Genomic DNA, 27,326 nt, shown 5'->3' with positions numbered 1-27,326 from the left:
AGTAAGTATATAAAAAAAATTAGTCACTATTTAAATTGAGAAAAAACTTTATGAACAGAAAAATGTATGTTTTTTACCTATCTTTTCTATTTTTATAAAAATACAGTTAGTCCTTATGCTTTAATTGTAACATTCCTTATTATCAGTCCCAAATTTTCCTTTATATATTATTTTATTTGAATATTTTGATTTAAATAGGCCAGCTTAATTTTTATTGAGACAATGAAAATTGCAAAAATTATGTAATTTCTCTCATAATAGAAATATTCTACATATTAATGTAAGAAACTAAATATTTTTAAATAATGTAATTTACCTACACATACAGTATTTCATATGTTACTGGAAAAATTAAGTTTATTAAGTTTTAAGTGTTGCTGCAATTAAGACTAGGCATTTCATTTTGTGTGTCTCATTTCTTTTCTAAGTGGCTCAAAATTAAATAAATATACTATGCAATATGTAGTTAAAATAAAAATGCAAGGGTATAAAAAAGGAATGTTAAAAATTAAGAATTAAGGCTTTCGGCTGGGCGCGGTGGCTCACGCCTGTAATCCCAGCAGTTTGGGAGGCCGAGGCGGGCGGATCACGAGGTCAGGAGATGGAGACTATCATGGCCAACGCGGGGAAATCCCGTCTCTACTAAAAATACCAAAAATTACCCGGGCACAGTGGCGGGCACCTGCAGTCCCAGCTACTCAGGAGGCTGAGGCAGGAGAATGGCGTGAACCCAGGAGGTGGAGGTTGCAGTGAGCCAAAATTGCGCCACTGCACTCCAGCCTGGGTGACAGAGCGAGACTCCCTCTCAAAAAAAAAAAAAAAAAAAAAAAGAATTAAGGCTTTCAATAGATAATTTTTAATATGTTTCTATCACTTAGCAAATTTAACTTCAAAATTCTTATCCCTAGCTGGGAATTATAAGTATCTGGAAAGTTATTTTAAAATATTGATCCCAGAGCCCCAGTCCACAAAATTTCAGTTTAATTATTTTGGGCTGGTCCTTGGCCTCAGTATTTTTAAAATATCTCTCCAGGTAATTCTGTGATACACAATTTTTAAAAAATTATTTTAAACATTGCATATTTTTATAAGTTTTCAAATGTAATATTTTAGTAAATTCAACTGGGCCATTTAAATTTTGCTGGAAAGAGTATCACAATGGTGAAATCTTTGGGGACAAGGGAATGGTAGAGATGTAGATACGGGAAATAGACACACTATGAATATTGAAATGTAGAGGATTAACTTCCAGGCCTCTACACAGGTATAATAAATATAATCAAAATCTTCTAAATAGTCTTTTTCTGGCACTAACTTCAGACAGTAGAAAACAACTCCTTCTACTTCTGGGACTGTGAAAGTTTTAGAAACTGGTCATTGAAAACACACAAAACATAGAGAAATACCAGTAAGTTACATCACATGCTATACCTGTAGAAGAACTAGAATATTCCAAATACCCCAAAATGAACATTTTTTCAGGCTTCATCAGAAATGGCATGACTATTCCTATTCCTGGGGCAGAACTGTTTTGGAAACAAAACTTTAGCTCTGTTGGAGGCTAGTTATTACATGGGGAAGTATTCACTATTAGGCTATCTCAAGAAATGCTTTATCCATCCTGAGAATATTTGGGTTTTGCTGGGTAAAGAATGGATGTGCTGGCTGGGCACTGTGGTTCGTGCCTGTAATCCCAGCACTTTGGGAGGCCAAGATGGGTGGATTACTTTCAGTTGAGAGTTTGAGACCAGCCTGGCCAACATGGCAAAACTCTATCTCTACTAAAAACACAAAAAAATTATCCAGGTGTGGTGGCACACGCCTGTAGTTCTAGCTACTCAGGAGGCTGAGGCGGGAGAATTGCTTGAACCCAGGAGGTGGAGGTTGCAGTGAGCTAAAATCATGCCACCGCACTCCAGCCTGGGCAACAGAGCGAGACTCTGTCTCAAAAAAAAAAAAAAAAAAGGAATGTACTGAGGAAACCCAAGCACTTTTTCTGTTCCATCCCTGGCTTCTCTGTGAATAAACACAAATCTAAGGTGTCAGCCTTCAGTTGCCTTGTCTAAGTATTTCTGGCAGCCTAGCCCTGGCTACTCCACCATTGTGAGGTGGTAATGATAAGAATAATGCCTCAAACAATTGTGTCTGACACGAGGAAAGCATGATGTAAATGTTAGCTATATTTATGAGTGGTATAAATGTTTATATTTCCCTTTCAAGGTAAGCCTCTATTCTAAAGCTTGCAACCATCTCTCTGGTAATCCCATAACTGATAATTTGGAGATAATCTAATTACTAAAAATTTTGAGATTATGTACTTCATTCATAATCACAATATTCTCTCAATTATAAAACAAACACATCAAAATTAGAAACTTTTGGTCTGTGAAAAGTAATAAAAGACATGATTTAGTCTGGGAGTAAATATTTGCAATCCATGCATCCAAGAAAAAGTAAGCATCCACGAAAGAACTTTCAAAACTCAATAGTTAAAAAAAATGCAATTCAAAAATGGGCAAAAGACATGGAGCATGATGACTAGAACAGAGAAGAAAATTTCACAGAGAAAAGAGAACAGAGAAGAAATATTTCACAGAATAATACATACAAATGGCAAATAAACACATAAAAAGGTGTTCAATATCATAGGAAAATGCAAATTAAAATGAAAATTGTTATAAACAACCTAAAGTCTAGAAGAAATAGAAGAGTTTTTAACTGACAATAAGATACACTATATATCTATTAGAATAGCTAAAATAAAAAGCAGTGAGAACACTAAATGCCCACAAGGATACAGAGAACTGGATCACTGATACACATTGCTAGTGGGAATGTAAAATGATAAAACCACTCTAGGAAACAATTTGACAGTTTCTTATAAAATTGAGCACACTAATGCAATGTGATCCAGTATTGCATTCCTGGGAATTTATCTCAGAGAAATAAAAACTAATCTTCACATGAGAATGTGTATATAAACCTTTAAATTATTATTATTATTTTTTCAAGACAGAGTCTCACTCTGTCGCCCAGGCTGGAGTGCAGTGGCATGATCTCGGCTGACCGCAACCTCTGCCTCTCAGGCTCAAGTGATTCTCTTGCTTCAGCCTCCTATACCGCCCTGCTAATTTTTTGTATTAAATATTTTTTGTAAAGACAGCTTTTGCCACCTTGGCCAGGCTAGTCTTGAACTCCTGGCCTGAAGTAATCCGCCCGGCTCAGCCTCCCAAACTGCTGGAATTACAGGCATCAGCCACCACGCCCGGCCTACGTTAATTTTTTTAAAAGCACATTATTCAACAACTAGTCAGAGTATACTGCCTTTATCTTAACATGATCTAAATGCTTCCTGGAAATTACCCTTTTCATTTCACCCTGTCAGTTACAGGGCTAAAGTAGTCAACTGATCCCTTACTACTTATCTTATTCAAGGTAACATTTCAACATTTCCTCCGTCCTTCCTACCATAACTCATTTTACCTCGGACAGTTTATCCATATCCCGAGCCCTTGATGAGTAGCAAATCTTATGTGCCTTGTGAAAATAACACACACAGAAACAGAGGAAAAACCAGAATCAATGAAATTATTTCTTTAAGTGTTTTCTTTTAAAAGCATTTTAAAAGCTTTAATACCTACAGTTTTATAATTTTCCAAAACTATATTTTATAGCTTGGTAAGTAAAATAGAACAAAATATTTTTAAAGCACTGGATTGTGTCACTTAAATATTTTTAAACTGTAGTTCCTGACAACATAATGCTAAATATTTCCTTATGTTAGATTTGCTATGTATATAAAAAAATTCAGTTTTGTACACATATCATCCTCTTGCACATATCATCATCATGTCTTTTATGCCTGCTTTTCTTTTCTGCTGAGAATAAGGAAAGCCCCTCCTCTTTCTGTTGCTTCTTTAAAAAAAAAAAAAAAAAAGTATTTTTTTCAAGATCCTGTAGCAATTTCAAAATATCATAAATTTGGTTACAATTCTTTTTTCTAATTTTCCTCCCTGCAAAATATTTGTTGTTTATTTTCAGTGTCTACTTATCTTATCTGTATGATGAGCATAGTACTTATGAAAAACATTGAGTGTTTTTGCTTTGTTTAACTCCACTAAAAATCTCATTCAAATGGCTTTTAATTATCAGTGATTTTTTTTTCCTTCACTGAACTATGTCCTCCTTGAGGATGGTACCAGGTTTCATTTTCAGGGTCTAGTACCTAGTGGTCACTTAATAACCTTCTCAAAAAATTACCTCCCCCGCACCCCCAACTTAATAACATTTGAATTAAATGAGTAAATGAATAATCAGATGAAAGTGTAATATATTTAAATTATTTGTGTGTGTTAGCATGTGTAATTATATTAGTTTGTCAACTTCTGCGGCTTTTTTTGTAACCTATTTGTAACATTTCTTTTGAGATGTGCAGTCTTAAATGGAATGTGCTTCTTACATAATAAAAGTGATTGTGCTGAGTAATAAGTATATATCAATAACAGAAATGCATAATATTGAACAAGGAAACATATCCAGGACTTTTTTTAAAAAATTCACTTCTAAAAACTGAGGTTCCTTATTTTATTTTGATGTGGGAAAAAGTGCTTAAGAATGTTATCTACGAATATAATTCACAATCAACTTCATACAGTGTATGAATTGGAATAAAGTAATAGAAAATGCCTGGTAGATTTCAAGATGTACTTCAAGTTTAAGTAAACAAATAACTTTCAATTGGGATTACATTGAAAATAAAGGGCACGCCGGGTGCCATGGCTCACGCCTATAATCCCAGCACTTTGTGAGACCGAGGCGGGTGGATCATGAGGTCAGGAGTTCAAGACCAGCCTGGCCAATATGGTGAAACCCCATCTCTACTAAAAATACAAAATTAGCCACTCAGGAGGCTAAGGCAGGAGAATTGCTTGAATCTGGGAGGCAGAGGTTGCACTGAGACAAGTTGCACCACTGCACTCCGGTCTGGGCAACAGAGTGAGACTCCATCTCAAAAAAAAAAAAAAAAAAAGAATAAAGGGGAAACATCAAAGAAATAAAAATATATAGTACACAACATTCCTAAGAATATCCATGAAGGGTAATGTTGATTGACAAGCCAAGTTCCTTTATATGAGGCTTAAGGGATAAAATTCATAATATAAGGGCATTTTAAACATAGAAATCACTGTAAGCAGTAAAGTAAAATCCTCTGATATATAAACTGCTCTAAGCATTTAATATATCCAAGACTGAGTAATACATCTTAATTGAGAATATTTAGCTCAACAATGGATAACTGGAATGCTGATGTTGATTTGTATTTAACAGAAACAAAGTTATTCAGCCTAAATTGCCTGAAGGCTGCAATTACTCAGTCTTTAGTGACACATACTCATAAAATGCCAAGCTGAGCGTTTTCATATGATTATGATGCACTTCTATTTTAAGTATGTCACATGTGGATTTAACAGCAAACAAGCAAGGGAAGTCAGTGAATTACAATATAAAAACAATTCCTCAAACTAGAAAGTCTAGTGTATCAGTGGCATTGCCATTGCAAAGCAATTAAAGATTCAGAAATAATTAATTGTGAGGCACAACTGGCTAAGAGGTGAAATTGGTTCTTGCATACTCCTGGCTGCTTAGAAAAGTCAACTGTTGTGTCCTAACTGGGTCCACATTTCTTAGGAATAAGCTAGTTCTGGATTTTTCCCTTTCCCACATTCCATGCTTGAAAAGTATCAGCTTTATTCCCTGATCTTTGCTGAGGTCAAGTAATTGCTATATGAAATCAGCCTCTCTGGGCACAGCATAATGATTAAGATTTAATATGGTTTTGGAAGCAAATAAACTTGGATTTGAATCCCAGCTTTCATCGTAGACTACCTTCTTTCAACAAGACTCAGTTTCTGAATCTATAAAGGAAGGAAAAGAACTTCTTTCAGAAATAATTGGTATGAGATGATTAATGCAAAGCATTTTGAAAGTGGCTGATATATTACAAGAGCTTAAAAAGTAGTCACTATAATTATATCATTTTTGTTGCCAGAGTGATCATGGTTCTACCATATGAAAGCTCTTGATAAGTGCATGCAGACACAACGGTGTGGCCTCATGATGAGAATACAGGTACTATAAAGGGTGTTAGGTAATAATTGCTATGAGCTAATTAATGCTGCTCCATTTTTACCAGGCAGAATATAGTGTTTTCTCCTCACATTCTGGAAAAAAAATTAAAATGTATAATCTGACAACAATATGCACGAGAAGAAATTCAATTGAACAGTGGCTCTTCTTTTCTTAATTGTTTAATTTTCTTCACTGAAATTTAAGGAATATTGTAGGCAGTTTGAGCCAGAGCTCACACACACTCATCATTAAATAATAATTACAATAATTGCTTGCAATAAGTAAATGAAATTACAATGAGTAAATAATGCAGTGATTAATGCCCTATGTATTTAAGCATTTCATGGTGTGATGATCATGTATGCCAGCAACAACAGGTTTGTATTTATTTTTTCACACATTCATATACCCATTCACAGTACAGTAAAATTCCATTTTAAAAATCAGAACTAGGAATAGTTCTGAAGGAATCTTTTAAAGTGGTATTACCATGACATGGACTGCTTAGAGTATTTCAAATATCCTATGTCAAGTGTTTCCTTGTGAAACAACTTTGATTCTATATTATATAGTAGTTTCAGTTTATATATAAAACACAGAAATATTTTATCCAATTATTTGCATAGCAGTTTTAAATTATTCAGAAGGACAGAAAAAAATAATAGTAAAATATTATCCTTAGCAAACTACTACAGGAACAGAAAACCAAACAATACATGTTCTTATTCATAAGTGAAAGCTGAATGATGCGAACTCACGAACACAAAGAAGGGAACAACAGACACTGGATTCTACTTGAGGGTCGAAGGTGGGAGGAGGGTGGGAGAGGAGCAGAAAAAAATAGCTATTGAGTACTAGGTTTAATACCTGGGTGATGAAATAATCTGAACAACAAACCTCAATGACATCAGTTTACCTATATAACAAACCTTCACATGTACCTCCGAACCTAAAACAAAAGTTTAAAAAAATAGCAAAAGGAATAAAAAAAATTTAAAAAATAGGAAACACAATAATCTGAAATTCTTTAGTATTTTCTCTTAATTAGTAAGAAATATAAGCTCTTAAATATATTTTAAGAAAATGGTTGAGGCACGCACAGTGAAAATACTCTAACTTTTTTTAAAAAACTTACTATGCACTGTACTTTTAATCTGGTTTAATCTATATGAGGCCTTTGGGGATAGATCAAAAATTACTATTAATAGGGTTGAAATAAATGAGGGATTACTGTAAAAATTTTTTGATTTCATCTTTATTCCCTGTGCTAAGAAGATTCATCAATAAGTAGATAATATGACTATATTTATTTCTGCCTGTTCTTTAATTTTATGAGAAATCTGTCATTGAGGTGCTAATGAGAGCCCAGTGGCCACAGGGTTAGACAGGGGAAGCTAGAGAAAAAGCAAGAGGAATAAGTGGAGAAGAAAATTTAGAAGTGTAACATTTCCAACTTTTTCTTCCTAGCTAGTCATGTACTTACATAGCAACCCAGGTGCATATACATAATATTTTGTACACCATATGTGAGAAAATAATGGTATAAATATAAATCTGAGAGCACTTTAATATGTTTTTTATTCCTCGGATACATCAAATGAAATGCAACATGAATCCATATCCAGGTCACCAAGTATGCACTTCCAGTGGAAATATTCTTTCTAAATATCACACATTCACAAATTAATCTTACTCAACTAAGACATATCAATAAATCTTAGGTTTAGTCAATCCTGTAGAGAGACTCTTGTTACAGGATAGGAAACAGTATTCACTTCATTCAACAAATTTTTATTGAAAATCTACTTATGTGCCAAAATTGTGCTATAAGTTGAGGCGATAATGGTAAATAAAGCAGATATGGTCCCTAGCTTTGTGGTGCTTCCCTTTTAGTTGATGAGGCAGTAGGTAATCATATATTCAACAAACAAATTAAAAATTTAAATGATAACAGAGCTAAAAAGTAAAATACAGTCCTAAAAGTGTCTGTTTTAGAAGACTTCAACCTGGTCACAGAGGTCAGGGAAGGGTTCTTGGAAAATAACACTTGGCTTATTAGACAGGAGTGAGTGAACTAAACTAAGAGGAGACAGGAGAAATTTCTGGGCAAAAAAATCACTTGTTAAAATGTAATATTAGTGAAAAGATACTAAAAATCGGGAGAATATCAAAGAAGGGTAATATGGCTGGAGTGGGAAGTTTTGGTCACACTGCACAACTACAGAAAAGTTTGTGTTCAAAACGTGCGATGATTACTTTTATGTGTCAAGATGGCTAGGCTGTGATACCTAGTTATTCAATCAAACACTATCCTGGGTGTTGCTGTGGAAGTATTTTGCGGATGTGATAACCATGTGCAATCAGTTGACTTTAAGTGAGGGAGATTATTCTCAAAAATCTGGATGGTCCTGATTCAATCAGTTGAAAGGCCTTATGAACAGAATTGAGGTTTGTCTGACAAAGAAACTCATTTTGTCGTCTTCAGCTTCAGCTCCTGCCTGAGAGTGTCAAGCATGTCTTTAGTGATAGCCTGCCCAAAGATTTCAGATTTGACTAGCCAGTTTTCAGGATCTCATAAGTCAAAATTTTGCAACAAATAACATATACGTAGGTATACATATACAGCAGGTCCTTGAATAACATTTTAGTATAACATTGACTAGGAAAAAAAATGATTCCCACCTGGGGCCACTGTCTGTATGGAGTTTGCCTGTTATCCCCATGTTTGTGTGGGTTTTCTCTGAGTGTTCTGGTTTCATCCCACATCCCAAAAATGTGCATGTTAGGGTAATTGGCATGTTTAAATTGTCCCAGTTGAAGAGACTGACACCATCAAAATTGCAGAAGAGAAGCCAGATGGCTTCACTCTCCCCAACAGAAAACCAAAAATAATTATCGAGTGCCAAGATGATCACCAGCAATATCCAGGAACTCAAATCTGAGGCTGAGATGATCCCTGAAGCCATAGAGAAGTGAAAAACTCTGAGCAGACAGTAAGAGAAATGGGCCTTTCTATTCATAATGCCCCTCCCCCAATCTGCCAGTCACCACGTATGAATGATTCCTCCTAGACTCATGGTTTCTACACTGGAAAAAATGAGAGTAAGGCAGAGCCAGCTTCCCCAGCATCTTGGATCCTCTTTTAAGAAAACTATTACTGTCTGGACCCACAGGAAGAATCATGAGGGCCTGTAGGGAGAAAACTCCTGAGGGCAGCTAGAGACACAGAAGGAAGGTGGGATTAGAAACCCCAACCTGTGAAACACTGTTCTTTATCTCAGCCAAGAGGACACAAAATAAAAGTTGATATTCAGCAGCAACACACTGTAGGAGGCAATCTCAATGAGTATTCTGAGCATGAAGCCCCAGCCAGTCTCCTACAGAGCCAAGGTATCCTCCTTAGGAACCCCACTCCAATTCAGGACCGGAAGTGCTCTGAACACTCGTGAAAGCCAAGGCAAATTTGGGATTAAGATGCCATCTAATGCCAAAAAAAAAAAAAAAAATGAAAAAGCAAGCCATCAATCTAGGATTAAGTAGATTTACAAGTGACTGCAAAGAAACTCTAAGCAAACATACCCTAGAAAACTAACACAAGCCAGACACAAGTAAAGGCCTTCAATGAAAAGCTGTAGACATACATCCATAAGAAACAACAGCAAACAGGGAACCAAGACCTCCTCAAATGGACAAAACAAAGAGCCAGTGACTAACCCTAATGAGACAGCAATTTGTGAGCTCTCAGATCAAGAATTCAAAATGGTAGTTCTGAAGAAACTCACTGAACTTCCAGGAAATGTGGAAAATCAATTCGGAAGCTTATCAGAGCAAGTAACAAATATTAAAATAATAATTTAAAAAATCAAACAGAAATCTTAGAAGTGAGAAACAAGTTTTCTGAACTAAAAAATGCACTAGAGGCAACAGCAGAATGGATCAAGTGGAAGAAAATAAGTAAGCTTAAAGAGAGGCTATCAGAAAACATACAGTAAAAGGATAAAAAAGAAAAATAATAAAAAGAAATGAAGAACACCTCCAAGATATAGGGAATAACTTCAAAAGTGTAAATCTAAGAGTTATTAGCATACAAGGGGAGTTGAGAAAGAGCAAGGGGTAGAAAACTTACTCAAAGAAATAATAACGGAAAACGTACCAAACCTAGATAAAGATAAAAATATCTAGTTATAGGAAGGTCAGAGATCACCAAACAGATTCAACCCAAATAAGACTATCCCAAAGCATATAATAATCAAATTCTGAAAGGTTAAGGACAAAGCAAGGATCCTAAAAGCATCAAAAGATAAGAAGCAAATAACACATAAAGGAGCTCCAATTCACTTGGTGATAGACTTCTCAATGGAAACCATACAGGCCTGGAGAGAGGGGGGTGATGTATTTAAATTGCTGAAAGAAAAAAGGCTGCTGAGCAAGAATATTGTGCCCAGAAAGCTTTACGTCAAACATGAAAGAGAAATACAGTCTTTCCCACACAAACAAAAGCTGAGGGAGGGCCGGGCGTGGTGGCTCACGCCTGTAATCCCAGCACTTTGGGAGGCCGAGGCAGGCGGATCACGAGGTCGGGAGATCGAGACCATCCTGGCTAACACGGTGAAACCCTGTCTCTACTAAAAATACAAAAAATTAGCCGGGCATGGTGGCGGGCGCCTGTAGTCCCAGCTACCCAGGAGGCTGAGGCAGGAGAATGGCATGAACCCGGGAGGCGGAGCTTGCAGTGAGCCGAGATCGCGCCACTGCACTCTGGCCTGGGTGAAAGAGCAAGACTCCATCTCAAAAAAAAAAAAAAAAAGCTGAGGGAACTCACAATCACTAGACTCATCTTACAAAAAAAATTCTAAAGGGAGTTCTTCAATATGCAAACAAAAATATATATGCTAATGTGCAAAAAGAAAACATTTGAAGGTCTAAAACTCGTTGCTAAAAGTAAGTATAAATACAAATTCATAATACTCTAAAAACAAGTAACAAAATGGCTTACTTATCAAAAATAATATTGAATGTAAATGGATTAAATTCTCCAATTTTTAAAAGACACAAAGCAGCTGAATATTTTTTTTTAATTCAGGCTTTTTTTTTATTTAGGCTATATGCTACCTGTACGAAATTCATTTCACCTACAAAAAGACATACATAGGCTGAAAGTGAAGAGATAGAAGAAGATAGCCCATGTAAATAAAAATCAAAAGCAGAACAAAAGTAACTATTCTTATATTAGATAAAACAGACTTTAAGTCAAACTTAAAAAGAGACAAAGAAAGTCAACATATAATAAAAAAGAGGTCAATTCAGTAGTAGGATATAACAATTCTAAATATATATGCATCGAACACCAAGGCACCCAAATATATAAAGCAAACATTAATAAATCTAAAGGGAGAGAGAGACTGTAACACAATAATATGGAGGAATTTAACACCTCACTCTCAGTAATTGACAGATCATTGAGATGGAAAATCAACCAAGAAACAGTGGCGTTAAACTACACTCTAGACCAAATGAATCGAACTGACACTTACAGAGTATTTTGTCCAACAACTACAGAATACACATTCTTCTCATCAGCACATGGAACATTTTCCAGAATAGACTCTATGTGAGGCCACAAAATAAGTGTCAACAAATTCAAAAAAGTCAAAATTGTATCAAGCATCTCTCTGACCACAATGGAATAAAACTAGAATTCAATAATAAGAGAAACTTTAGAAACGATACAAACACATGACAATTAAACAACATGCTCCTGAATAATCAATGGATCAATGAAGAAATGAAGAAGGAAATTTTAAAAATTTCTTAAAACAAATAAAATTAGAAACATAACAAACCAAAACTATGCTATAAAGCAAAAGCAGGGAAGTTTACAACAATGAACATCTACATCAAAAAGTTAAAAGGTTTCAAATGAACATCCCAATGATGCACCTCAAGGAACTAGACAAGAATAAACCAATCCCAAAAGTAGTAGAAGAAAAATAATGATAAAGATCAGAACAGAAATAAATACAATTGAGACTAAAAAATAATACTAAAGATAAATGACATAAAAAGCTGTTTTTTAAAAGACAAAATTGACAAACCTTTAGCTAGACTAATTAAGGAGAAAAAAGAAAAGACAAAATCAGAAACGAAAAAAGGAGACATAACAGCTGATACCACATAAATACAAATAATCATTAGGGACTATTATGAACAACTAAACACTAACAAATTGGAAAACCTAGAATAAATTGATAAATTTCTGAACATATACAACCTACAAAGACTGAACCATGAAGAAACAGAAAAAACAAACAGACCAGTAATGAGTAATGAGATTAAATGAGAATAAAAAATACTCCATCAAAAAAAAAACCACAGGACCTACCTGATGACTTCACTAGTAAATTATACCACTCATTTAAATAAGAACTAATGCCAATTCTACTCAATGTACTTAAAAAACTTGAAGTGGAGGGAATACTTCCAAACTCATTCTAAGAGGCCAGCATTTCCCTGATGTTAAAAGCAAAGACATGACAAAAACTAGGAAAACTATATCCCTAATAAACATAGATGCAAAAATCCTCAGCAAAATACTAGCAAACCAAATTCAACAACATATTGAAAAGATTATTCCCCACAATCAAGTGGGAATTATTCCAGTGATACAAGGATGGTTCAACCTATGCAAATTAATAAATGTGATAAATCACATTAACAGAATGAAGGACAAAAGACATATAATCATTTCCTTAGATGAAAAAGCATTTTAAAAACTCAACATCCCTTTATGATAAAAAAATACTTCTCAGCAAACTGGGTATAGAAGAATCAGACCTCCAAACAATGAAGGCCATATATAATAAATCCAAAGCTAACTTCATACTGAGTGGAGAAAAAATGAGAGCTTTTCCTCTAAGTTCTGGAACAAGACAAGGATGCTTCTATTACTACTTATTTTCAACATAGTACTGGCCTTTCTAGCAAACTAGAAAGGAAGAAGCCAAATTATTTTTGTTTTAAGAGGCATGATATTATACTTAGGAAAACCTAAAGTCCCCACCAAAAATCTATTAGAACTGATAAACAAATTCAATAATGTTGTAGGATTTATCACACAATAATCAGTGGCATTTATATAAGCCAGCAGTGAGCAAACTGAAAAAGAGATGAAACTGGAAATCATCATTCTCAGTAAACTATCACAAGGACAAAAAACCAAACACCGCATGTTCTCACTCATAGGTGGGAATTAAACAATGAGAACACATGGACACAGGAAGGGGAACATCACACTCCAGGGACTGTTGTGGGGTGGGGGGAGGGGGGATGGGTAGCATTAGGAGAGATACCTAATGCTAAATGATGAGTTAATGGGTGCAGCACACCAACATGGCACATGGATACATATGTAACAAACCTGCACATTGTGCACATGTACCCTAAAACTTAATGTATAATAATAACAAAATAAAAAAAAGAAACAATCCCATATGCAATTGCTACAAAAAATATAAAATGCCTAGAAATAAATTTAACCAAAGAAATAAAAGATCTCTACAAAGAAAACAATAAACTACTGATGAAAGAAATTGAAGAACATGCACAAATAAGCGAAGATATTCCATACTCATGGAGTGGAAGAATTAGAATTGGTAAAATGTCAACACTACCCAAAGCTACCCACAGATTATATACAATCTCTATCAAGAAACCAACGATGTTACAGAGCCACAAAATACCCCAAATAGCCAAAACAATTCTAAACAAATAAATAAATAAAGATGGATGCATCACATTACTTGACTTCAAAACGTACTACAAAGACATAGTAAACAAAACAGCATGGTGCGATATAAAAACAGACATAGAGAACAGTGGAACACACTAGAGAACTCAGAAATAAATCCATACACTTACAGCCACTACATTTTTGACAAAGACACCATGAACATACATTGTAGAAAGGACAATCTCTTCAATGAATACTGCTGAGAAAACTAGATATCTCTATGCAGCAGAATGAGACTAGACTCCAATCTCTTGCCATACACAAAAGTCAAATCAAAATGGATTAAAGCTTGAATCTAAGATGTAAAACTATTAAACTACTGAAAGAAAACATTTGGGGAACACTTCAGGACACGGGTCTGGGCAATGATTCCTTGGCTAAACTTTCAAAAGCACAGGCAACAAAAGCAAGAATAGCAAATGGGATTACATGAAACAAAAAGGTTTCTGCACAGCAAAGGAAACAATAAGCAAAGAGAAGAGCGAATCTACAGAATGGAAGAAAATATTTACAAACTATCCATTTGACAAAATATCAATAACCAAAATATATAAGGAACTCAATTCAATAGCAAAATAACTAATAATGTGATTTTAAAATGGGCAAAAGATCTGAGTAGGCATGTCTCAAAAAAAGACACACAATTGGCCAACAGACATATGAAAAAATATTTAACATCACTAACCATCAGGGTAATCACTAACCCTCAAAACTACAATGGGATATCACCTCACCCCGGTTGGAATGGTTATTATCAAAAAGACAAGTAACAGTAGCTAGTGAGGAGGTAAAGAAATAGAAATACTCCTACATTGTTGGTGGGAAAGTAATTTAATACAGTTGACCTTCAATCAACAATGGTTTGAACTGCATGGGTTCATTTATACGTGATTTTTTTTTTTTCAAACAAGGACAGATTGAAAATATAGGGTATTCACAGGATGCAAAACCCACATATTTGAAGGGCCAATTTTTGTGTACCCACTCCTGCAGGGTGGACTCCACAATCTGAGTATGTGTGGATTTTGGTATATGTGGGTGGTCCTTGAACCAATCCCCCATGTATACTGAGGGGACTGTACAGCCACTATGGAAAACAGTATGAAGATTCTTTAAAAGACTAAAAATAGAGCTACCATATGATCCACTAATCTCATTGCTGAGTATACATTCAAAAGTAAGAAATGTGGTATATAAAGAGATACCTGCACTAGCATGTCTATTGCAACTCTATTTACAGTAATCACAAGTGTCTATCACAAGTGTCTAGCTGGATGGATAAACAAAATGAGGTACATATACACAATGGAGTATTATTCAGTCATAAAAAAGAATGAAATTGTGTCATTGGCAACATGCATGGAGCATCAGTTCATTAGGTTAAGAGAAATTGATGAGGCACAGAAAGACAAATACCACATGTTCTCTCGCATATATGGAAGCTAAAAAAGTACATCTCTTGTGGGTAGAGAGTTGACTGGTGGTTACAAGAGGCTGGAGAAGGTACAGAGGAGTAGGGGGATGAAGAAAGTTTGGACAATCAGTACAAAAATACAGTTAGAAAAAATAAGATCTAGTGTTTGATAGTAGAGTGACTACAGTTAACAATAATGTATTGTCTAGTTCAAAATAGCTAGGAGAGAAGAAACGTTCCCAGTGTAAAGAAAAGTTGCAGATTTGAGGCAATGGATATCTCAATTTCCTTGATTTAATCTTCACATATTATATGCATGTATCAAAATATCACATGCATTCCACACTATGCATTATCATTATGTATCAGTTAGAAAAAGATTGTCCCAATGTAAGTGAGAGGGTGTGTGTGCATGAGTGTGCCCTGTGATGAAATAGTGTCCTTTCCAGGGTTGGTTCCCACCTTGTACTCTGAGCTGTCAGGATAGGCTTGAGTAATCCTGTGACCTTAAAGTGAAATAAATGGGTTAGAGAATGAATGAAAGAATACAAATTATTGTCAAATAAAAGTTTGTAAAGTACACAATAATCACACAAATCCACAACAGTAAATGATGTGGTATGAAAGTACTCAGCAAGCCTGCCATATTTGTTATTGTTTGGTTTTAAACTATGTGGCAGTAGGAGGTGTTCTTTACCATTGTTACTTGGCAAACATTTTTTTCTTGGTTTAGCCCACCACAGCTATGACCACCATCACTCACTGATTCACCAAAAATTGGTTAAAATCTTATGTGTTTTTATTAGTCTTTCTTAAATGTATGTATGCCTCACATTTATTTCAATGCTTAATATTACAAGTGTTTTGGTCTTTATTTAGAAATTTATTAATGTTTTTGTTGCCAGATATATGCTATAGAAACAGCTCTTGTTTATATTAATGAGCCTATGGTGAAATTGTTTCCTTTATATGTCTTTTGGCTTTAAAGTCACAGTTTCCAAGAACATGTTGATGATGTTAAGTAGTGACTTACTGTATATACATATATACACACCCATAATTGGCTTTCTTTCTCTGGTAGAACTCTGACTATTGTGGGCCAGTTTTTCAGAGTCAGCTGGTGAACGAACACATTAGTGTACAAATTTTTTACAAAGGTTATGTTTAATGTATTTTAAAGGGGTTAAAAAATCCCTAAAACAAAGGCTTAATTTTATAAATGAGAATCAAAACCATAAGCATAGCTTATTGTCTACACTAATATGGCTTTACTATTTCACTGTTTTCAATAACATAATATTACTAGCCCAAGAAATTATTGCCCAGGAAAATAAAAGTTGCAGATAATATTGTTTATTTCAAGATCTTCCTGAAAGACTCATCAACTCTTCAGCAAGAAAAGCATCAAACAACATTTTATAACTTAAGGCTCTTCAAACAACTTCCCCTCAGAATCTTTTTGCTGTTCTAACCAGTCTGAAATTTTTATATAATGATCCTTGCTCAATCCTAACCACACCTTCATTTGAAAGATCTACATTAAACCAGACTTTAAAATCTCAATTACAATCGGTTTTTGTTTTTTTTTGTTTTTTTTTCTTCGAGACAGGGTCTCTCACTCTGTCATCAGGCTGGAGTACAGTGGTGCGATCTTGGCTCATTGCAACCTCTGCCTGCTGAGTTCAAGCGATTCTCCTGCCTCAGCCTCTCGAGTAGCTAGCACTACAGGCACGTGCCATCATTCCCAGCTAATTTTTGTATTTTTAGTGGAGACGGGGTTTCACCATTTTGGCCAGGATGATCTGGATCTCTTGACCTCGTGATCTGCCTGCCTTGGCCTCCCAAAGTGCTGGGATTACAGGCGTGAGCCCCCGCGCCTGGCCATAAATCCAAATTACAATTTCAACTTTGCCCTTTCCTCTCTTAGATACTACTAAGACTTGGCCAGTTAGTGTTCTCTTTTACCATTGTGAAGAAGAAAGTCAGCTATGTCTAAACAACGGGTCGTTTTGGTAACACTTGGAGGAGCCAGAACCAACAGAGGAAATTAGATGAAAATAAACTCATGAATTCACTATCCAGAATTGAACACTACTAATATTTCATTATACTTAATTTGAATACTTTTATTAAATATAAACTAAATTTAACTCATACTGTTAAAATTACCTTTGATAAAGAAGAAAGTTCTCTTTCAGATGTTATTATTGACTCTTCCATAAGTCAACAGCTATTATAAAATTGGTGTGTATATTTCCAGTTCACTTTTAGCTATAGTTTTTAAATAAGCATATCTGGGAGCAATGTATATTAATATCTTGCGTTTCGCTTTGAAATTATACAAATGGTATCATATTATAAGTATGTAAGTAACATTCTGCTAATAACTTTTCTCAATGGTTTTGAAATGTATGTGAAGGAAATGAAAATATGCCACCCCAAAATATACTTCTTTCGTCTATTTTGAGATGACTACTCAGACGGGCGGAGACACAGGAATAGTTCTGAAAAGCTCTCCTTAGTAGGGAAGACTTGCATCTGATGAGAAAATCTACGTTAGTGAAGTAAAACACAGATGTAAGAGCTTTATCTGAGGCCTTCTTATCTGCATTATCTGGAGATAGGAAAAACTTAGCTCACAGGAAAAGGAAACTAAATGTCTGACATTATTACAGGTGAGACATTACTTTCTATGCAGTATAAAATCTTCAGTCACATTGCTCTTTTTATTTTATTTGTATTCATTTATTTATTTTGAGATGAAGTTTCACTCTTGTTCCCCAGGCTGGAGTGCAATGGCACGATCTGGGCTCACTGCAATCTCTGCCTCTCAGGTTCAAACGATTCTCCTGCCTCAGCCTCCCAAGTAACTGGGATTACAGGCACTCGCCACCACACCTGGCTAATTTTTTGTATTTTCAGTAGAGACGGGTTTTCACCATGTTGGCAAGGCTGGTCTCAAACTCCTGACCCCAGGTTATCCACCTGACTCAGCCTCCCAAAGTGCTGGGATTACAGGCGTGAACCACTGCACCTGGCCACATGCCTATTTTTAGAGTTTTATATTTGCAGGACTCCCGTGTCCATGTGCACGTTAATACATTTGAACGCCTTTTTTTTCCTGTTAATCTGCCTAGTGTTAATTTACTTCAGCAGACTTAGACTCAAACCTTCAAAGGGAAAGTTTGAGCTTCCCTACATATATATGTATGTAAGTAGACACACACACACCTGTATGTACATATCATACTTTAGCAATGAAAATGCTGCATTTATTTACTCATTCCTCTTTTAATGAAGATGTAGGCTCTTTTAATTTTTTTAATATTATGATTTAATGTACTTTCTTGAACACATATATAGGAACTCTCTAGAGTATATAAGTATGGAATTGCTAGAACATGAGGTATTGCATATGAGCCTTTTTTTTTTTTTTTTTTCGGGAGACGGGGTCTCCCCCCTTTCCCCCGGGCGGGTGCGCGGTGGTGCGCTCTCCGCTCACTGCAAGCTCCGCCTCCCGGGTTCACGCCATTCTCCTGCCTCAGCCTCTCCGAGTAGCTGGGACTACAGGCGCTCGCCACCACACCCGGCTAATTTTTTGTATTTTTAGTAGAGACGGGGTTTCACCATGGTCTCGATCTCCTGACCTCGTGATCCGCCCGCCTCGGCCTCCCAAAGTGCTGGGATTACAAGCGTGAGCCACCGTGCCCGGCCGAGCCTTTAATTCTAAAAATAACCACAAAAGTTATATACTATTATCTCCATTGTATAGATATGCAACTGCACCTTAGAAAAGGTAAGAGACTTGTTTAAAGTCACAGAGTTAATAAGCATCAAAGCAGTGATTCATACTCAGATTTGTTTGGTTCCTCAAATAACATTTTTTTTCCCAACCATGTTGTCCCTGAAACACGACAAAAAGAATGTTTTACGTGTATGTGAAAATTGCTATACATTGTCCCTAATATCTGGATTTCTGAATTTTCTTTTTCTTCTTGTACTTAGACTTTGAACAATTTAATTCACTTAATTTGGATTCGCAAATCCAAATGATAAATGCTACCAAAGGAGATGTTAGTGATCTACGAACATTGCTCATGGTAGGGAGATGGGAGACAATAGAAGCAGGGGAAACTTCATCTGCTCACTTTCTTCTTATGGGTATCTAAAACAAGGATTTCTGGGGCAGACACAGATGTGACAGTATATAGCAGGATGGAGAATTGCTGAGGAGCATCCGGATTTTGGAAGTATTTTTTTTAAAAAGTATGCATTTATACATGGACAACACAGCTTTTCATTAAGCATTGGGGAGACTATCAATCTTGGCACCTGCTTAACAGGAATTGCAAGCTAAAGTGGAAAGTTACTGGAACGTGCTTAAACTTATTTGCCTCTTAGCATGAGCAGCAAAGCAGTACAGAGTTAAATCCCCACATTTGTATAAATATTTGCTTATTTCAGAGGCCCACTTGGTCACATATATTCCCTCTACTACATTTCTATGGAATCTATTCTGTTTATTTTCACTAAACTCACTTAGAGTCTTAATACTACAAGCATATGATTTGAGTTCCAGTCTATTGGACCTAATGTACATACTACCACTATTACTGACAGTTTCTATTATTAAGCGCCAGATGTTTTGCCTCATAAATTTTTCTCATTCAGTTCTCATGAGAACTTTATAAAAAAAGACATTTTGTCTTGATTATATGAATAAGGAAACCAAGGACACCAAGCTAACAGTAACTTGCTCAAGGGCACTGAGTTAAACTTACTTAATGGAATCTAAAATAATTTAGGTTCCTGTGCCCCTTAAGGGAAAGGACAGTGTCAAATTTTTATCAACAGGCCTAGTGCAAAATCCGATACTCAATAAAAATCTGTTTATTGAATAAATGAATGTTTGACTCACAGCCATATTCAATGCTGATTTAAGGTATAGTCAGTTATGCTAAAATAGTATGTCTTGTACAAATTAAAACTTTTAAAAAGTGTCATTTTGAAAATCTATTTTTTTAAATTTTCAAATATAATAACTGACATAAAGTAGACATATGTATTATTGAATGTTCAATCATCATCCTTATGCAGTTAAAAATATCACTTGGTGAGTTCATGTCCTTTGTAGGGACATGGATGAAACTGGAAACCATCATTCTCAGCAAACTATCACGAGGATAAAAAACCAAACACCGCATGTTCTCACTCATAGGTGGGAATTGAACAATGAGAACACATGGACACAGGAAGGGGAACATCACACACCGGGGCCTGTTGTGGGGTGGGGGAAGGGGGGAGGGATAGCATTTGGAGATATACCTAACGTTAAATGACGAGTTACTGGGTGCAGCACACCAATATGGCACATGTATATATATGTAACTAACCTGCACGTTGTGCACATGTACCTGAAAACTTAAAGTATAATAAAAATATATATATATCACTTGGTGAACAACATCTGAGGGGCCAGCTATAAATTATGAATAGGTAACATGAATACCTCTCTTATAAACCTTTTTTTTATTATAAGCTGTTAGGCCTTTTATTAAAAAAATATTCTGAGTAGGAAACTGGACATTTAGTATTAGAAAAGATAAAGTTTTCACCATTATAGAAATAAGCATATAAATTAACATTTTGGTATAAACTATGATGACCAAATTACAATGTAAGGACTTGATTTGCTTATGCTATTTCTATCATACTCATTTTTCAATATTACATATTCTGAACAATTCCAGATAAGTACCAAATGAATTGCCTTAGTTCAAATTAAGTCCTTTGTATTGGTCCTAATCTTGTAGAACCCCTTGTTTCTTTTGTTCTATCATCTTCCACATAGAAGTATTAGCGTTTCAATTTGCCTTTAATTTCTAATACGACCCTGACTTTCAATTATGTAAAAATCTTAGAACAAACTGTCTAGAGAAAATAGCTGTTAACAATATCATTTTATATCAGGTTTATTCTATAGACTGCATGAAAAGAATTATTTATTGCAAATCTTAGTGATACTATACCTTTATTGAATCATCACTATGAAAAATGTGCTACTTCAAGTAGCCCTAAATTTCTAAAACTAAGAAAAAATTGACAAGCTTCATGATATATTGATTCTTTTCCCGGATTCAAAAAATATATAGTATTCAATTGAAACAAAATAATGAATTTTCTGTTGTATATTCCATCATTTGCATCTTTATTATAATAATATCAAAATGAGGCTTACTAAATTTTTAAAAGGTATTCTGAAATGACAAATAAGCCCTGTAACAATTTTTGCTTCTCAAAGGTATGAAAGAAAACATGAGGAAAAAGTGATTAAGGTTCAAAACAGTATTATAATATAGATATCTACATGCAAATGGGTAAAATATTATATTCTAAGAGAATTTTTATACTTAATATTTTCAAAGATGTTTCTTGGGAACAAGTCAAGGTTCCCTGTCAGTGGCATCATGTTATAGCTGATGATTTGCAATGGTTGGCAAAGGTGGAATAAGAAACTAAATTAACACACTGCAGAGTGAATAAAGACTGAATACTAACTATCAAAACCCAAAACCTTGTCATTATCAATAATGACACAATAATGATGATCAGGAAAAGACTCAGTAGTTATACTGCCACTGTGGCATTGTATCAGATATTTCACCACTGAAAATAAGAGATTTATTAATTAAATTAAATTAATGTAACTTCGTTATTTAATACATTGCAAAAACTACCATGTTAAAAAAATTAATCTTCCTATTCAGATAAAGAATGTTTCCTCCTTGCCTAATGTGATGGTTAATATTGAGTGTCAACTTGTTTGGATTGCAGGATGCAAAGTATTGTTCCTGGGTGTGTCTGTGAAGCTGTTGCCAAAGGAGATTAACATTTGAGTCAGTGGACTGGGAGAAGCAGACCCATCCTCAATCTGGGTGGGCACCATCTATCTAATCAGCTGCTAGCATAAAAGCAGGCAGAGAAAGAGCAGACTTGGTGAGTCTTCCGGCCTCCATCTTTATCCCATGCTGGATACTTCCTGCCATCGAACGTCACACTTCAAGTTCTTCAGCTTTTAGACTCTTGGACTTACACCAGTGATTTGCAAGGGGTTCTCAGGCCTTTGGCTACAGACTGAAGTTTGCACTGTCGGCTTTCCTACTTTGGAGGTTTTAGGATTCGGACTAGTTTGCAGGCTCCTCAATTTGCAGATGGCCTATTGTGGGACTTCACCTTGTGATCCTGTGAGTCAGTTCTCCTAATAACCCCCACTTTGTATGTTCATTTATTAGTTCTGTCCCTTTAGAGAACCCTGACTAATAGAAACCTAATAGAAACCCAATGGATTCAATGAAATTGGTCAATTCCTGAATTTACTTATTTCACTAATCTTTAATATTTTCTTTCAGGATCTAGATCAAAGGTATATTGTACAAGTACAGGTTTGTCACATTGAAAACTTGGTGACTATTAAAAAAAATACTTACCAAGTGGCTCCTTCTGATTCTGAAACAGAATCTTGCTATTACTGCCATCCATATTTGCCATGTTAATTGTGTTTCCATCGGTCCAGTAGAGTTTTCTTAATTCAAAAGAGATATAGATTGAACATATTAGATGTAGACCTACTCACTGAGAAGAAATATACACTAAAAAACAAAGTAAACATCAAAATATATTCTTGACTCAGGATTCTCTTCAGAAAAATCCAAAATTGTCCAGCCATTTGTGAACAATAACCTACATATTTGCCTGAGAAGAAAGCACCACTCTTGCTTTTTCCTGTTAGTGAAGAAAAAATATCTCACTTCCTTTTTCCTCCTACATACAAGACCGAATATTTACCTAAGACTATAGTAAATTATTTTCTTTGTTAAGTAATTCATCAAGATTGATTCCTCTTGGCTGTGAAGATATCAGATGCCATAGAGGCTAACAAACTCATTTCTTCCATTGCTGTTGAAAGCACTAGAGAGAAAAGCATCTCTTTTAGCTCCCTTAAGGGTACAAGGTGACTATCCGAAAGACTGAAGAATCTGATCTACCTAGCAGTGACCATGATACTAACATGTAGTACATGCATTTTTAACCACTGGCTTTCAAAATGAAAGCAACCGCTTTCTCCTACGTCTCTTTTTATTCAGAACTGTCATTTCTTAGAAACATAAATTAATGAGATCTTACCTATGTCACAGATATATATGTTGGTGTAGGATATATATAATCTCCAGATAATAAAACTCTAACCAGGGATCTCTTTTACAGTTTCCATATTTACATTTTTTTACTCTTATGGCTGTTATATATATATATCCTCTGAATTAAGCAATGTTTTTATATAAAATCGGAGCAAAAGTCTATGAAATTTTGGAAAAACTTAAAAAAAAAATAATCATACTTTACCCCCTGACTGGGTGAGCTGCAAGACACTGTGGCTTATCAATTCCATGGATAATTGAGGTTTTCAAAGAGCCATCTAGCCTTGCCACATTAATTTGCGTTTCATCAAATTCTGAGCTAATCCAGTATAAATTACGTGACACCCAATCCACTGCTAGCCCTCTGATACTCTGAATATCTATAAAACAGGAAAGAGAAGATTTAAAAGTGAATGAGGTTTTTCATTGTATTGGCTCTCCAAGTAGTTATTTTCTATCTAAGGGAAAATTTAATTTATACTTTAATTTGTTAGCTAAAATCACACAAGATTGTAATCTCATTCCCTTATCAGCCCTTCTTAAGGCATGAATAACCATTAATGTCTTACTGCTGAGCTATTTGAAAACCTGAAGCAACATTTAGCATTGAAATTACACTAACAGTCAATGATTCACTAGTAAACACTTAGGAGCAAACACAGGCAGCAGTCTTATGAGCCAAGGTGACCAAAATTCAAATTAGAGTAATAGCTTCTCCAGTTGATAGCACATCTTTCTAGTTAGGAGAAAGTACTTATGGGCCATCAACAAATGGGCTATTTTATGTTTTAAGTGCCAATTTGTTACTAAAATGAAATAAATCAATTCAACTTTCCTCAAAGAATCACCAGAGTTGAACATCTTTCAAAATAGATAATTAAGAGGAATTGACTGAGAAGAGAAAATCCACTAAAATCATTTTAAGATCCCTTCAACGTGGATTCTGCAGAAAATTCTGAAATCGAATTAAGTTTGGATTTGTTACAGCCAATATAAATATTTTGGTTGTTATTCATTTATTACTGAATTGGACATCTTTTAAAACAATTATGGAATTTAGACTTAAATATAATTGCACATTGCAACTTCCACTTAAAAATTGCACCTTTTCGAGAAAAAAAAATGAAGTGTTATAAAGGATAAATGCAGAAAATCTTTTAAGAAATATTAACATATAAAGGAGGCCAGTTTAGTGCCCAATTTATAGCATTTGATTACCTTGATTTTGGTTTTTAGAAAATTTTAATACTTTCTAGCATTCTGTACTTACAGAGTTCTCTAGACCACTAGTTCTCAAACTTACAAGACACCTGGAGACTGTTAAAATAAAGATTCTAATTCAGTAGTTCTGGGGAGAGGCCCAAGATTCTGTTATTGCTCAAGGTTGGTGATTCCAGTCAAAACTTCTGAGCAGCTGCTAACTAGCTCTAGTCGAATTGCTTTCTTTTCATTCTTTTCAAAAGAAGGCGAATTGCTTCCCTTTTTATTCTTTTCAAAAGAAGCCACAAAGCTAGATTTTTTAATGTGAAAGTGGAAACTCCAGATCTATAAAGCATGCCAACTAGTTCAAAATGTAAGACAGCAAAACAAGGTGTGGGGGCCTGGCAGTTCTGAGTCAGCCGTAAAGTGCAGTATTTGAATGGTAGGCTTCCAGCTTACATTCCGTGCCAGAATCTCAACTGAGCCTACCTTGCTGCTAAAAAATCCTTTTAGTATTTCTAAGTAACTAATAATCACAGTTGCCTTAGAAGATACTACTCGTGTTTCCGGTTCTCTTCAAATCAAGAACCCTCTCACTCTGCAAATTACTTTTCATGATTAATTTACAGGTAAGTTGGTGAATTTCAAATGTAAACTTGTTTCTCAATCTTAAACTTCACATTTCTTCTTATTTTTAGTTATCCTCAACCAATTTCATCTTTGTTTTTTTTTTAGACAAAAGTAATATACCACCTCCTTAAAATTAAACCTGCCACATCTTATACATATTTATTTCCCTCCCCCAGAATCTTTATTCCTTCTTCCCTTTCATTCTCTGGAGTTAATTGGTTGCTGAGAGGCTGTACTGATGTAATAAGAATATTTGGGTTGATGTTCAGGTTGAGTGCCTATTTTTGTCATTGATCAAGTCACTTAAATGTCTTTTAGTCTCTTTTCTTACCTGTGAAATGGGCTATAGATAACACATAGGATTGTTATGAATATTATAATACATTAGATAATGCGTATTTATGCAGCCTAATATAGGGCTGAAGAATATTTTGCCAATCTAAGAACTTAGTCCTTTCTGCATTTTACCTTGGATTTCTTGGTATTGGCAAACATAATAAGTTTCTATTTACCCTAAAATAAATGTTCTCCACAGTTGTTGTTGTTGTGTTTTTTTTTTTTGTTTGTTTGTTTGTTTGTTTTTTTGTGGTTGGGGGTGAGGGGTAAGCATTGCTTTGTCTTTGCTGCTCAAAATCCTTTTATTCATTTCTGATAGACTCTTAATAATATGGCCTGGAGAATATATTCCACTCTTAAATTGTAAAGCACAGCCAAATGAAAGCTATAAATATCTATTTAGTCTTTGTCAATTCTATAGTTCATGCTCTCTCAAATCTCTTTCTAGCTTTAATATTACAATAGTATCCAGCATTTCCTCTTCTAAGCAATTGATTTATTTGCTGCCAGGTTATTTTTCTGACTACAGAGCTTTGAATCATGACCTTCACTTGCCCCAAGGTATTCAATAGCTTCTAGCCACCCAGAATGTGATGTCTAAATTTCTTAGCCTGCTTTTCCATATAGTGTGACTATAGCTACAGTACTTTCCCAGCCTTATTTCTCACTATTTTTAACCAAATACTTTACACGTTAACTACATTAATATGTTTTCAGATTTCCAGATATTACCTGATCTTTCCACACTATAGGGAAACTATTTAGATTTCATAACCAACCCCCATCTCCACTTGCCTGAATTTTATTCATAATAGGCTAGCTGATCAACAACATCATCCCTTCAACCACAAAAACCTAATCATGTCTCTTGTGTATCCCAGCTGGAAAGAGTTTCTCCATCTGCCTAACTCAATTGAACTGTACCTGGTCGTTCTCTTTTTACCTAATGTAGTCATTACTTTGCTGATATATAACTACTTTCACACATGTGTTTTGAGGGCAGGCTCCTTGCTAATTTGTCTTTTTGGCCCCTCTCCCCAGTTGTATACAACATTGCCTTCAACGTAAATATTTTTAATGAATTCATGAACTATACAATCTAAAATTTTAAGAGTATGTGAACTGAGCTAAAAAACTCAAATATGTCTATGTTGAAGAGTATGTATTTAAATACATACTCAAGCAATCTTAATTCTAACTTTTTTTGAGACGGAGTTTCGCTCTTGTTGCCCAGGCTGGAGTGCAACGTCAAGATCTTGCCTCACCACCACCTCTGCCCCCTGAGTTCAAGCAATTCTCCTGCCTCAGCCTCCAGAGTAGCTGGGATTACAGGCATGTGCCGCCACGCCCAGCTAATTTTTTTGTATTTTTAGTAGAGATGGGGTTTCTCCACGTTGATCACGCTGGTCTCAAAGTCCGGACCTCAGGTGATCCACCCACCTAGGCCTCCCAAAGTGCTGGGCCTACAGGCGTGAGCCTAATTAGGCGCCCAGCCTAATTCTAATTTTTTATGCTTAACATTTTTCTCCCACCAGATTGAAATTTCTAATTATCATCTGTATGTCTAAAAGAACACTCTTGTTTTTGGCTATCAATCACTAATTCCCACATCTGGTTGTTGCAGAGTGCT

General features: G+C 35.2%; 1 protein-coding gene across 2 annotated transcripts in view; it reads right to left on the bottom strand.

Moving 5' to 3' along the window:
- The window catches only part of LRP1B (LDL receptor related protein 1B), a 1,938,417-nt gene that overhangs the window by 604,290 nt on the left and 1,306,801 nt on the right, over window positions 1-27,326 (bottom strand). For both annotated transcript variants that reach the window (XM_058434432.1, XM_032145942.2), the window contains exons 30-31: window positions 23,736-23,910; window positions 22,820-22,914 (exon numbers count right to left, since the gene is read on the bottom strand). In XM_058434432.1, the coding sequence (XP_058290415.1) occupies window positions 22,820-22,914; window positions 23,736-23,910 (270 nt within the window). The remainder of the gene's footprint in view (window positions 1-22,819; window positions 22,915-23,735; window positions 23,911-27,326) is intronic.

Source organism: Hylobates moloch, unplaced genomic scaffold (assembly GCF_009828535.3).
Source record: "Hylobates moloch isolate HMO894 unplaced genomic scaffold, HMol_V3 SCAFFOLD_24, whole genome shotgun sequence".
NCBI lineage: Eukaryota > Metazoa > Chordata > Mammalia > Primates > Hylobatidae > Hylobates > Hylobates moloch.
This window is presented reverse-complemented; position numbering and strand designations above follow the sequence as displayed.